Genomic DNA, 12,476 nt, shown 5'->3' with positions numbered 1-12,476 from the left:
GCTTCTTTCCAGGTCAACGACCGGCGTATCCTTGATGGGATGTTTGCAGTTTGTGGGGTACCAGACAGCAAGTTCCGAACGATTTGCTCCACTGTGGACAAACTAGACAAGGTAAGAGCTGACGTTTCCTGTTACTGTTGCTTTGTGGGTTTCACAGCCCTCCCAGTCAACACTGACTGCTCAGACAGACTAAGGGCAGTGGAAACTGGTTAGAGAATGCTAGTAAATGTTGCATTATTTCTTTTCTTCCTCCATGTGTTGGACATTGGGGGTTAAGCACCTACATAGGGTGTTTCGTGCAGACCTAGTTACACTATTTCCTTTAACATCCCCAATGGGTCCTGAGCAAACAGATTTACAGTGCAAGTCACCCTAAATCCATGGGATTCTGCAAGTCTCTTAATTCACCATCACAAGACTTAAAAGATGAGCTGCTGGTTATTAACCTATGTGCCTGGAGCAGGGATCCCACCAACCCACTCCTGGTTGCCATCTGGAATCCATGCTGCATCAGAACGTTCAAAAGCTTTTTTCTAATTCAGTGTTTTTGGGGCCATCAACATCCATTGTTGTGTTGGGGACCTCGTTACAGCCCAGCTGTTCTCCAGATCTGTAGTATAGTCTAGATGGAACCTTGATAAAGCCTTGGTATCTGGCATAGTGGCAGACTGCTGCAGGAGGAGCATAGAAGCCAGGATCCTGCAAGCCAGACATAGTTCAGGTGACTGAGGACTGAATTCTGTCAGGTGAATTTGCAAATGACTAGGATGTAGAGGCATTGTCCTGTCAATGGCTCTGTAAATATCACCCTGTGAGCAAGTGCTCTACTGCTCAACAATGCTCCAACTAGCATCAAAGCAGGAGACACACCGTCTGTGGAGGCTGGGCATTGCTGGCTGTAGTGTCTGTAGGAGGCTGGGGTCATATGCGGACTTGTCACTTCAAAGCATCCCTTGCCCTAGCAACGTGTGTCCTGTGAAGAAGGAAGGAGCTGCACTGTGGGTGCTTAGGGAGGTGGGGTAGTGGTGAAACCATCTCAAGAGAGACCAGTCTGAAGAAGCTGGGAGTGCTGGGATTGGTACCCACAGTGTGTGGGATCTGCACCTTGCTTGTGGTGGACAGACTTATGCCAACCAGGCTGGCTAGTGTGGATGAGTTGTAATGGTGCAATTCTCTATTGTAGCCGAAGTTAAAGATAATAGACTAGCACACTGCACTGGTCAATAGCTTTGATTCCAAGAGGAACAATAGCAGCAATTCTCACCTCCACTTTGGTTCAAGAAGATGAATGAGGTCAAAAGGTGGGTTGGCCTTCAGCTGCCCTCTCTAGACAGTTTTCTTTGCTGCTGAGTCTTGACTGTAATTCCCAGGCAGACGTTACAAAGGTGGAGTTAAGACTGTAAATGAGTTTGCTTCTCTGTGCTAACTGAAGGGGGAAATCTTAAAAGAACATTATAAAGAGTTGGAGCCAGAAACTAGACCACTTAAACAGAGTTAAAGGCCAGGTAAAGAGCCAGGGTAAGGCAACCTAGGGCCCTAGGGACACCATGACAGAGGAGGGGCCCTGTGACCTCCTTGTGCCGTGGTTCCACACACACGTGGAGACCTGGTGGTGGGAAGCCCTCTCCCCTCCCAGAGAGGCACAGACATTAGCATAGGGTCCTCTTCTTCCCTCTCCTCCCATGGAGCAGCAAGAGGGGCCCAGCTTTCTCCAAGAGGGGCAGCAATGACAGCAGGGAGCTTCCATAGTACTTAACCTGGTAGCTGACGTGTAGTTGCTTGGGAGGGTGGATTGCGCCCATTGTAATCTTCTCCTCCTGCCATACACACAGTCCTGTGCTGGGATGGCATGACCACTCCTTACGCCATGCATTGGGTCTTGACGTTAATACTCAGTTGAGATGCATAGGACAGTTCCCCCTTTAAGAGCTACTGTTTCAGACTCTCTGCAGACTCAGGCAGATATAGCTACACCAGTTACACTTTGAGCTTTCCTTTGCAAATACAGTAGAACCTCAGAGTTATGAACACCTCGGGATGGAGGTTGTTTGTAACCCTCAACTGTTCGTAACTCTGAACAGAACATTTGGTGGTTCTTTCAAAGTTCACAGCTGAGCATTGACTTAATACAGGGTTGAAACTTTACTATGAAGAAGAAAAATGCTGCTTCCCCTTTATTGTTTTGAGTAGTTTATGTTTAACACAGCACTGTACTGTATTTGCTTCTTTTTGGGAGAGGGGGTGTCTCTGCTGCTTCCTGATTGTGTACGTCTGGTTCCAAATGAAGTGTGTGGTTGACTAGTCAGTTCATAACTCTGAGGCTCTACTGTGTGAGGGCTAGGAACTTTTTTATGAAAGCTGAGATTCTGATGTGCTCACCCGACTGCAGGAGCGGAGAACCCTTGTGCCGGGGCCTATAGCGTCTGTGCCTTAATCTGGCTCTGCCTCTACTTACAGCACTAAGAGCCATCCTTGGAGCTGAGATGTCTGCTGTCCTTCAATTATCTTCCTTTGTTTGAAAATATTAACAGTGAGAGACTTATGCATGGGGCCCACCCCTGCAAGCGCACAGCAAGCACTACCCTTGGCGTCACTGGGAGTTGCGCATCCCTATGTAGGCTAGCAAAGGGTGTCAATAGGACACTTAGAAACTTGCTGGAACGTTTACTAATTCAGAGGAATTTGGGGGAGAAAAATTTACACAGCCGCTTTAGTGAAATCTCTTGGGACACACAGGAAAAGGCAGAGTGGTTAGTAAACTAACTATATTGAGTAGTTGTAAATAAAACAAAGGCTGCAGCTGCAGCCCTCCTTCCCCCATTGCTCTAGACCAGTGGTTTTCAAACATTTTAGGCTGCGTACCCCTTTCCAAATAATGTAGCCTACCATGTACCCCCATCTGAGGATTATAATATATCTATGACTAGATTGCCGAGTCTTCCTAATAAAATGCATTGTCTGCCATTACAGGATTTTTCTCTCATATCCCATGATGAGAGCTTCTGTACCCCTAGGAGTGCACGTACCCCAGTTTGAAAACCACTGCTCTAGAATGTACTTCTAACACTTGCATTCTTCTTCCTGTGGAGGCCTCCTTTAATGATTCAAACAACATTCAATAAAGGCTACTAGCTGGATGCTTAGGTTTGAACGCTCAGCGTTGAAAGAATTAATGCTGGCATGTTACGGTTCATCATTAACTCCAAAATGCCAGATGTAGTTTGTCTCTCTCTGAGTGTGTGGTGCTGCACCTGTGCTGCTGTAGTGTAGATGCTTCCTACTTCGATGGAAGGGATTTTTCCATGGCTGTAGTTAATCTCTCTCTCAGAGGTGGTAGCTAGGTTGTCAGAAAAATTCTTCCATCAACTTAGTTACATCTACACCAGGGTTTAGGTCAACCTAACTATATTGCTGAGGTCACACAATTTTTCGCAGCCTTGAGCAGGACAATCTCATATTTAAGTGGAAACAAGGCCTGAGCTATTTCAGGCTGCTGGCTGCATACTCAGGCCTTGTCTACTCTAGGGGGAAAAGGTGTGGCTTCTACAATGAGATCAGAACACTGTAAACACTAGTGTAGAAAGGGCAAGGTATACCTGGTCATTTTGCCCTGTCTACACGGGGGGGTTTTACAGTGTGTTAGTGGTCTCCTTGTAAAAATGACACCTTTTTCCTTAGTGTAGATGTGACCTGGAAGCCTGTATCTGCACTGGCAAACATGAGACCTGCAATTTGTAACTAGTGCAGCGGCAGAAGCTGTAGAGCAGACAGGTCCTGGGTGGGCTCAGATGTTTTTACTGCTGTGACCCAGGCCTTAGAGCAAAACAAAAGCTTTGTTTGCTCTGTCACCCTTGAGTTCTGTGATAGCTTTGCTCCATGTTCTTGCTTGATGAATTCCATTAGAGCTGCTGTCCCAGGGGTGGATTTACAAGATGATTTTAAGGCAGAGTAAGGCCTTAGCTACACTGGCACTTTACAGCACTGCAACTTTCTTGCTCAGGGGTGTGAAAAAACACCCCTCTGAACGCAGCAAGTTACAGTGCTGTAAAGTGCCAGTGTAAACAGTGCCCAGCGCTGTAAGCTAATCCCCTCGGGGAGGTGGAGTACCTGCAGTGCTGGGAGAGCTCTCTCCCAGCGCTGGCGCCGTGACCACACTCGTACTTCAAAGCGCTGCCGCGGGAGCGCTCCCGCGGCAGCGCTTTGGAGTTTCTAGTGTAGCCAAGTCCTAAGGGGTAATGTTATCAGAGTAACAATGCCCTAAGGAGATGCATAGGTAAGTGGGTAGTGTGTGCTGGGTATGCTCATTGGATATGCTGTGTAGTGTAGCACTCTCAAGAAATATGGTAGTTAGGAGGGAGTGAATGGCCTGGTCTAGTGAGCTACTAAAATACGTAATTAGTTATTCCACAGACAATTGAGTCACTAACAAAAGTAGTCAATCTGCCAGTCTTCATCGCTGCCTCTTTATTTGAAGTGGTGGGATCCCAGGACCAGGAGCCCAGGTACCCTGGCTAATCACAGCTCTGAAGCTGACTCTAGCTGTGACTTTGGAAAAGCCACTTAACCACTATATGCCTCGGTTTCCCCTCTGTTAAAAGTGTTCCCTGTTGTCTCCTCTGCAGTACCTTTTCCCCCTCTTATTTTCTCTTAGCCTTTTCTAGCTGTGTTCTCACTTTCTCTTCTTATAACCAGTTTTATTGTATCTTCTTTTATACCTTGCCCCACATTGTTCTGTTTTACCTGAGAGAAATTGACTAGATCCTGGTATTCTGAGGCATCAAGCTGCTTTAGAGTCTGATTTCCCAATTCTTCTTTGCTGCTCTATTTATATGAAGCAGAACAGTGGCAGACAGGGAGAGATTGTGATGACCGCTCCACTGAGAACAACTTCCAGGAGCAGTGGGTTCAACCTGGGGAGCTGTGATTAACATTCTTATCTCCCTCTCCCCAGGCAACATGGGAGGATGTGAAGAACGAGATGGTTGGAGAGAAGGGGCTCTTGCCAGAGGCTGCGGATCGCATCGGGGAATACGTTCAACTGCATGGTGAGTTCTATGGAGCTGTGAGATTTGGTTCCCTGTCCAGCCTCACCCAGGTCAGATGAGAGTCCATGTGGGTCGCTTCACCTTCCCAGCAGCTATTCCACCTTCCTTGGTCTCTGCGGGGAGGGACGTGTGTGTGTGTGTGTGCGCGTGTCAGGGTTCCCCATATGTTTAGCTGACTTGCAGCCTGGGTGTCCCAGGTAGGATGCTTGGTCAGTATCCCCTCGGAGGGAGGTAGAGATGCATGAAGCTGGAGAAGTGAGCAGGTGGCTGTGAGCCAGGCTGAGTGGAGTGAGTCCATGGGAGCTAGGCCCTCCCTGCCTTTTATATTTTAGTTGTGTGTCATTTCTGCAGGTGGGCTGGGTCTGATTGAGCAGCTGCTCCAGGACCCTAAGTTGTCTCAGAACAAGCTGGCCCGAGAGGGGCTGGGAGACATGAAGCTGCTGTTTGAGTACCTGACCCTGTTTGGCATCGCAGATAAGGTGCGTGGTGGAGGGACACTGACCAGGCCTGACTGGGTCATTTGTTCTGCCTGGTAATGGGATTCCCTTACTGTCCCACAGATCTCCTTTGACCTGAGCCTGGCGCGGGGTCTGGATTATTACACTGGGGTGATCTATGAGGCCATCCTGCTTCAGCCTCAGAATGCCCACAAGGAGGAGCCGGTCGGTGTGGGCAGCGTGGCTGGAGGCGGCCGCTATGACGGGCTGGTGGGGATGTTCGACCCCAAGGGGCGGAAGGTGCCCTGTGTGGGAGTCAGCATCGGAATCGAGCGGATCTTCTCTATTATGGAGCAGAAAGTGGAGGTGAGTGCCACCTGGCGGCAGCTACTCCTTTGATCCTGGGGAGGACAGACTGGCACCTGCCCTTCCTCCCTGCTGACACAAGGCTGATCAAAAGCTGCAGGGCAGGGGAGCATGCAGGCTCACAACCTGTGTTGGTCAGCCACTTAGTTGCCTAAGTCAGATTGCTGTCGCTTGACATGATTGACCTGTTTTAGGCAGGTAAATATTAGATCTGCACATTAATGACTCGGCTGTCTCTGAAGCTCCATCTGGCAACAAAAGACCTGGGTTCAGATGCTGCTTTAACACCTAGGAAGATGGAAAACACAGTCCCCTGCCCCAAAGAGCTTAATGACCAAAAGATAAAGTGGTACAGCATCGAGTTGTCAGAGTGACAGCTACCACATGGAGTGTTCATGAGTTTTAATACACTGAGCAGGGAGGCAGGAGCTCACGTTCTAACTGGGGAAAGCTGTGTCTGTCATTGCAGAATTGTGAAAGTGCCTCACCATCACTGCCATCACTGTAGCTCTACCTCTGACCTCTGCTCTTGTTCCTTCCTCTGCTCCCCAGTCCCTTCCTGCTGGGCTGGAGGGGCGTCTTCTCCTGGGAACTTTTCTGCCAAGTCTTTTGTCAGGAGCCAAGCCAGTAGCCTACTAGCTATTTTAACTTATCTCCATAGCCGTGGCAGGATTGGCACCATCCCAGAGTCTGGATTGGACCTTTTTCCTCAGGGCTTCATTTATTGTTCAAACACACTACTTACAAACTAACACAAATAAAGGCTCTTCGTCCTAAGGACCATTGTCCTGGGAGAGGTCCCTTGCCACAATAGCCAACCTGCTTCTTGTAGCTTCCCTCTTCCTCTGAGCTCTTTCAGTCTGTATGGGAAGCACCTGACCCTTCCCAGCTGGGGCTGATCATTCCCTTTCCCAAGTCCAAATACCTGTTCTTAAAGGGGCTCTGCCTCATAACAGGGCTGCCTGGCCCATAAAGGGGCAGACCACCCAGTCTAAAGCAACCTGACTGCAAATCCCTTCCCTGCTCAATTGCTTATGTTTCAGTTTCTTGTGATTTCATGACCCTAGCAATCTCGTCAGCCATAGAGTCCCCCTGCAAATACAGACCAGACAAGATCTGATTTTCTCATGTTAAGAAAACAAATCTATTTAGGCCACCACCTCCTCTCCAGCTTGGGGGACAAGCCCAATGCTTCTCCTTAACAGATGAGTTGTACAGAGGGGCTCTCAGGCAAAGTAGAGCCAGGAAAATGCCACTTTGAGTAACTGGCAGAAGGGGAGAAAGAGCATAAAGATGGTGAAGCTCCTGGCCTCCAGTGGGGCAGAAGGGGGAAGAAAGTGTGTTCATTCGAGCTTGGCATTGCTCACTTAGTAGTACCTGGCTCAGTCTCGGTCCCACCTTTCCTGCTGCTGCTGTGGAGCTGGTGATGTTTTTTTGTAAGGCTAGGTCAGTGAGAGTACATCTGTTACACTGGGAACTGGGAAGGCCTCTGGAGGGAAGCTTCCATTTAATTGCTCTTCTCCAGCGGAAACTGCAACCCCATGGCACTGGAGTGGGGAAAGCTAGAAACTTCATTTTAAACCAAATTGGATCCCCAAGGATGTAGAATGTAAAACTGTGGGGATTTGGTTTGTTGGGGTTCCCGGGGCTCTTCCACTGCGTTGCTGCTGCTGGCTTGTCCTTCCATTGTCTAAGCTACTGGCTTCCCAGGCCCCATTGAATCCATGCGTACAAAGTGCTCTGTGTGAAGTGGTGGGGGTTCCTGATAGAAAGGGTCTGGGTGGGTGAGGAGTGTCTCAGCTCATGAGCAGCAGGGTGTTTCTGTATGTCATCAACAACTCTCACAACACTCTGTCCTTGCATCCAGGCTTCAGAAGAAAAGATCCGGACTACAGAGACACAGGTTCTTGTAGCGGCTGCACAGAAGAAACTCCTTGAAGAGAGACTGAAGCTCATCTCTGAGCTGTGGGATTCTGGGATCAAGGTATGGCTGGGAAGAGTCTGAATGAAGGAGAGGAAAGAAACTGGTTGGCTCCAGCCCTTCCATTCCCGATGCTGGGCATGAACTAGAGCAGGGGTCAGTAACCTTTCAGAAGTGCTGTGCCGAGTCTTCATTTATTCACTCTGATTTAAGGTTTCGCGTGCCAGTAATACATTTTAACGTTTTTAGAAGGTCTCTTTCTATAAGTCTGTAATATATAACTAAACTATTGTTGTATGTAAAGAAAATAAGGTTTTTAAAATGTTTAAGAATCTTCATTTAAAATTAAATTAAAATGCAGAGCCCCTGGACAGTGTGAGTGCCACTGAAAATCAGCTCACATGCCGCCTTTGGCACGAGTGCCATAGGCTGCCTACCTCTAGACTAGAGCCATCCTCCTGTTCTTGTTACCCTAACCCCATAAGTGGGGAGGAGGGAGACACTCTGGGGAGACATGCCACGTGAGCAGAAAGCCCTGCCTATTTGAATGTAACCTTGCGGCCTATTCTCTTCTATCCAACCTCACCATTCCTATAATTAGACACTCTGCCGTACATGAGGCAGGGCCAGAGGTGCCAGTCGCTGGGGAGGGGGGTTGGCACCCCTTTAAGGAAAGCTGTACATGCTACATCCTGACAGCAGCAGCACATGGTTTCCAGACTTCCTGCTTTCCCTGGGTTGTCCAGCACTAGAAATCCTTTACACAAGCTCTCACTTGACTCCAGCTTGGTTTCCAAGTTGGGAATATTGCCAACCTCTTCCACAGGGCAAAGGGCACTCTCTAGCATGGCATGCATCGGTTGCCCTTCTGATGCCAGCAGAGCTAAGAAAAAGAGCTCTGTGCCTCATGCCAGGCCCCTGATGCCTTGCCTAGCTGGGGAATATTGCATTTTTGCTCTCTAGCCTCAGCTGCTAGACCCACCATTGGAACTGGTAGGAGAGGCTCCCTATGCTTCAGCAAAGCAGTGCAGAGGAAAAGAGCTCCACCTGTGCCCATGACACACTTTTTGCTAATGCTGGGTAAGCTGGTTCAGTTTTGGAAGCATTCTGATTAGGTTGCTGTTCAGAAGGGGGAGCCCTGCCCCCTGCCTGGTGATTGAGAGATCTGGTCCTCCTGCCTCAAATGCAAACTAGATGGGGAAATCCAAAAACAGGAGTGGCAAATGGGTGCCTGGAGAAATCAGCAGGTATCAAATGTATTGCTGTACTGTGGATCCCCTCTAGGCAGAGATGCTGTATAAGAAGAACCCCAAGCTGCTGAACCAGCTGCAGTATTGTGAAGACAACGGAATCCCTCTTGTTGCCATCGTAGGAGAGCAGGAGCTGAAGGATGAAGTTGTCAAGTTGCGAGTCGTAGCTACCAGGGAAGAGGTGAGGATGCCTTTGCATATAAGGGATGGGCTGAAGATAGATATTAACAGGCTTTGTCTTGCCAAAGATTAAATGGACCAAAGCCGCACCAGTATGTGGGAATGGATGTAGGAAGAGAGATTGAGGTGTCAGTAATTTCTCAGCCACATGAATGATTGTTGGGTACCATTGCTGAATTTCTCCTTTATACCCCAATTGTGGATATAATGCAGCTGTATTAGTATGGGGACCTTCCCATATACTGCATCTCAGGAGGCCTTAGAGTTAATAGCAGCAGAAGATATCAAAGGAGCTAGTCACATTCATCTGACTTGAAGAGTCAGTGAGATACAGGAAGGCTGTTTGATGTGGCAGGTACTGCAGAGGAGAAGGCTCACCCACCGACAATGGCTGAACTGAGTGGGGGGACAGAGGAGAGACAGATGCTAGATGAGGACAGGGAGGGGAGTGGAGATAAGGTCTGTGAATTGGTGACAATACTTAGCACATATAGGCTGGAGCAAGTCTACAGAGGGATGGTTCAGAAACAAGGGCAATTTTGAACTGACTCCTACAGGCATGAAGAGCCTGTGAAGGTGTTGGATATGGTTGTTCTTCTTTGCATGAGAAGGTGGATAACAGCATTCTCTGTGTGCTGGGCAACCGGTTCTTAAGGATGCCATAGAGAAAGGAGTTATTAAAAACTGTTTAGATTGGACCCTGTGCTAGAGACGAATCAAGCTGGAGAGCCACTTACATAGGAGTTGTTTTGCAGAGAAGTGTGTGTGTGTATGTGTGTGTATTAGAAACATTACTTTGGCTTGATCTGTGGGAGGACAACTAGGTGCTCTTTTGTCAGACAGGGCAGTGCGTGCAATTTGGGGTATTCTTGGATGGACTGGAGAAGAATGGTTCCAGGAGGAGGCTGGATTATAGGAGAGGAGTGGCTCTATGAATTCATTTTTTGTTTGTTTTTCAGGTTGATGTTCGCAGGGAAAACCTCATTGAGGAAATCAAGAGGCGAACGTGCCATCCCTAGCCTTCCAGCCAGCAACACCTGCTAGTTTACTGGATTTCAACTGATACGGGGGAAGGGGAAGACATGTAAAGATTTCCTCTCTAAATGCCAGAGTTCTTGCTCATGACATGTCAGTGGGGGCACAGGGGTCTTTGAAGCCGTATTTATTATTTTATCATGAATTTATTTTTCCCAGAGGGATCAGAGATGCTGCTTTGCCTTTTAAAGAACATTGTGCTCCTGGGCGTAGCCAGTGAGAGAGCTGGAGAGGATGTTTCCCGAGACACTCGAGAATGCCAGCTGTTGTCCGTAATCATTACTGTTACTGGGCAGAGCTGTGGTGCCCTGGGCCATTAGCAGACACTGAGGCTCTTGGTCACAGCTTCATGTTCCTTTCTATTTGAATAAACGTTCTGCACAGTGTCACTTCTCTGCCTGGAGGGAAATGACCTCGTCTCAAAGTGTAAAACATTCAAAGCAAGCTTAATAAACCTTCTGACAGTCCCACACCTGCCTCTTGTGTGACTGTCTTCTGGGATTGCCAGGATCTCAGGGCCTCTGTTACTCTTCCCCCACACTCCCCCAGGACAAGGGCCGGGTGTTAAATGTCACTGCTGCTGCTGTTCTGTTCCTTGAGTTCCAGGGACCTTTTAAAAAGCGCACTGGGGATGGTATTTTGCAGTGTGCAGTGAAAAGCCTTATCCAGAAACTCCCATTGGAAACATTAAAGAAAAAGAACAGTGAAGACCTGAGTTTGGTGGTGTGCAGAAGCACCTTAAGTATTGTACAAGTAATTTAACTTTGTGCCAGTCACTTCTAATCCCATGTAAAACTAGCCATCATAATCAACTAAATTCCCTGTGAAGGACAGCAGTCTGCTTCTAATCCCCCCTTTAATGTACAACATTCCATAGACTCCTCCCATTGTGGTTTAAATGCATTAGGCTTGATACATCACCTCCACTGTTTTCTCTTCACCAGTCTGTAAAATAATCCCTACTTAAATTTGGTTTACATGGGACCCTTTAAATTTGTGCACCCCCCTCCCTGCACCCCACTCCCTCAGCCCAGAACCCCCTCCCATACCCTGAACTAATTTCTGGCCCCACCCTGGAGCCCACACCCCCAACCAGAGCCCTCACCCCGTCCTGCACCCCAACCCCAATTTTGTGAGCATCACAGTCTGCCATACAATTTCTATGTTGCATCCGACAAAGTGGGTATTTACCCATGAAAGCTCATGCTCCAAAACATCTGTTAGTCTATAAGGTGCCACAGGACTCTTTGCTGCTATGTCTAGATGTGGCCCTCGGGCCAAAAAGTTAAGTCCACCCCTGCTATAGCCTGTCCAAATGTTAGACATTTCTACCCCCTGTGCACCCCTTCAGGCTTGTAGAATGTGAAATGATTTGCTTCTGAGACCATTCACCTAACCTTTGTCCCAAATATTCTCACTCAAGATTATTCTATAAAACAGCTACAATATTAAGTCTTAACAACTCCCCTTCTTCTGTTTCAAACCCTAATGCTAATTACATGTTTTTGTCCAAGGTTGGAATTTTCAAATTTGTCCAAATCCTGTCAAAATTTAATGGAAGTTGGATATACCTAATGATCTGGGCTTTTTGGAAATATTAAATATATTTTTGGAATAGTATCTAATATCTAATATTAGAAATATTTTTGGAAATATTAGAAAGTTGCATGCATTGAAATGTAACCTAAATCACTTTAAAACAAATGGTGAATTTTCAGCAGACTGTCATGATTCTATACTTAAAAGTAAAACTCAAAAGCCAGATATTGCTTAAATTAATGAGAAAGCAGCTCCTATTTTTCTTTAAAGGTAAGAGGGGTTACACTTAGCAAATTTTTTTAAATGTAGGAACTGGCAACTGCTTTCCAATGACCAAGAAAGAAAATTGCAGTTGCTACTTTCTCATGCATTTAAATGGGTGGTGAATTACTAAAGTCATACTGTCAGGAACACCTTCATTTTTATTAGAGTATCAGTATATGGGAGTTTTCACTGAGATAACTAGTGGTGTTACAGAGAGAATGGGCTAAGGACTAAAGTTCCTAAACAAATAGAACAGGATCCAACCCTAACACTTTTCTTTGTCACAAAACTTCCACTGACTTCAATGGGCACCTCTGATTTAATAATACTTAATTTCAAGGTGCTACAACTGATCACTGCAGTTTTCCTTTAAAGCTTCTTCTGAACAAACCAAAGCTGTGCTGGGTTGTGTTGTGTTGGATAGGGCTGGAAGAGGAGA

The 12,476-nt window shown here is 47.2% G+C and overlaps 1 protein-coding gene across 1 annotated transcript; it reads left to right on the top strand.

Moving 5' to 3' along the window:
* Window positions 1-7: 7 nt before the first annotated feature.
* LOC115656338 (histidine--tRNA ligase, cytoplasmic-like) lies at window positions 8-10,704 on the top strand. Its single transcript, XM_030572909.1, has 7 exons — window positions 8-111; window positions 4,952-5,045; window positions 5,397-5,524; window positions 5,606-5,848; window positions 7,716-7,832; window positions 9,054-9,200; window positions 10,159-10,704. Exons 1-7 carry the CDS (start codon window positions 40-42, stop codon window positions 10,216-10,218), a joined length of 861 nt encoding a protein of 286 aa, XP_030428769.1. The 5' UTR covers window positions 8-39; the 3' UTR covers window positions 10,219-10,704.
* The last annotated feature ends 1,772 nt before the right edge of the window (window positions 10,705-12,476 follow it).

This window comes from Gopherus evgoodei, chromosome 8, assembly GCF_007399415.2.
Source record: "Gopherus evgoodei ecotype Sinaloan lineage chromosome 8, rGopEvg1_v1.p, whole genome shotgun sequence".
Classification (NCBI taxonomy): domain Eukaryota; kingdom Metazoa; phylum Chordata; order Testudines; family Testudinidae; genus Gopherus; species Gopherus evgoodei.
The sequence above is the reverse complement of the archived record's forward strand: the minus strand, read 5'-3'. Positions and strand labels throughout refer to the sequence as shown.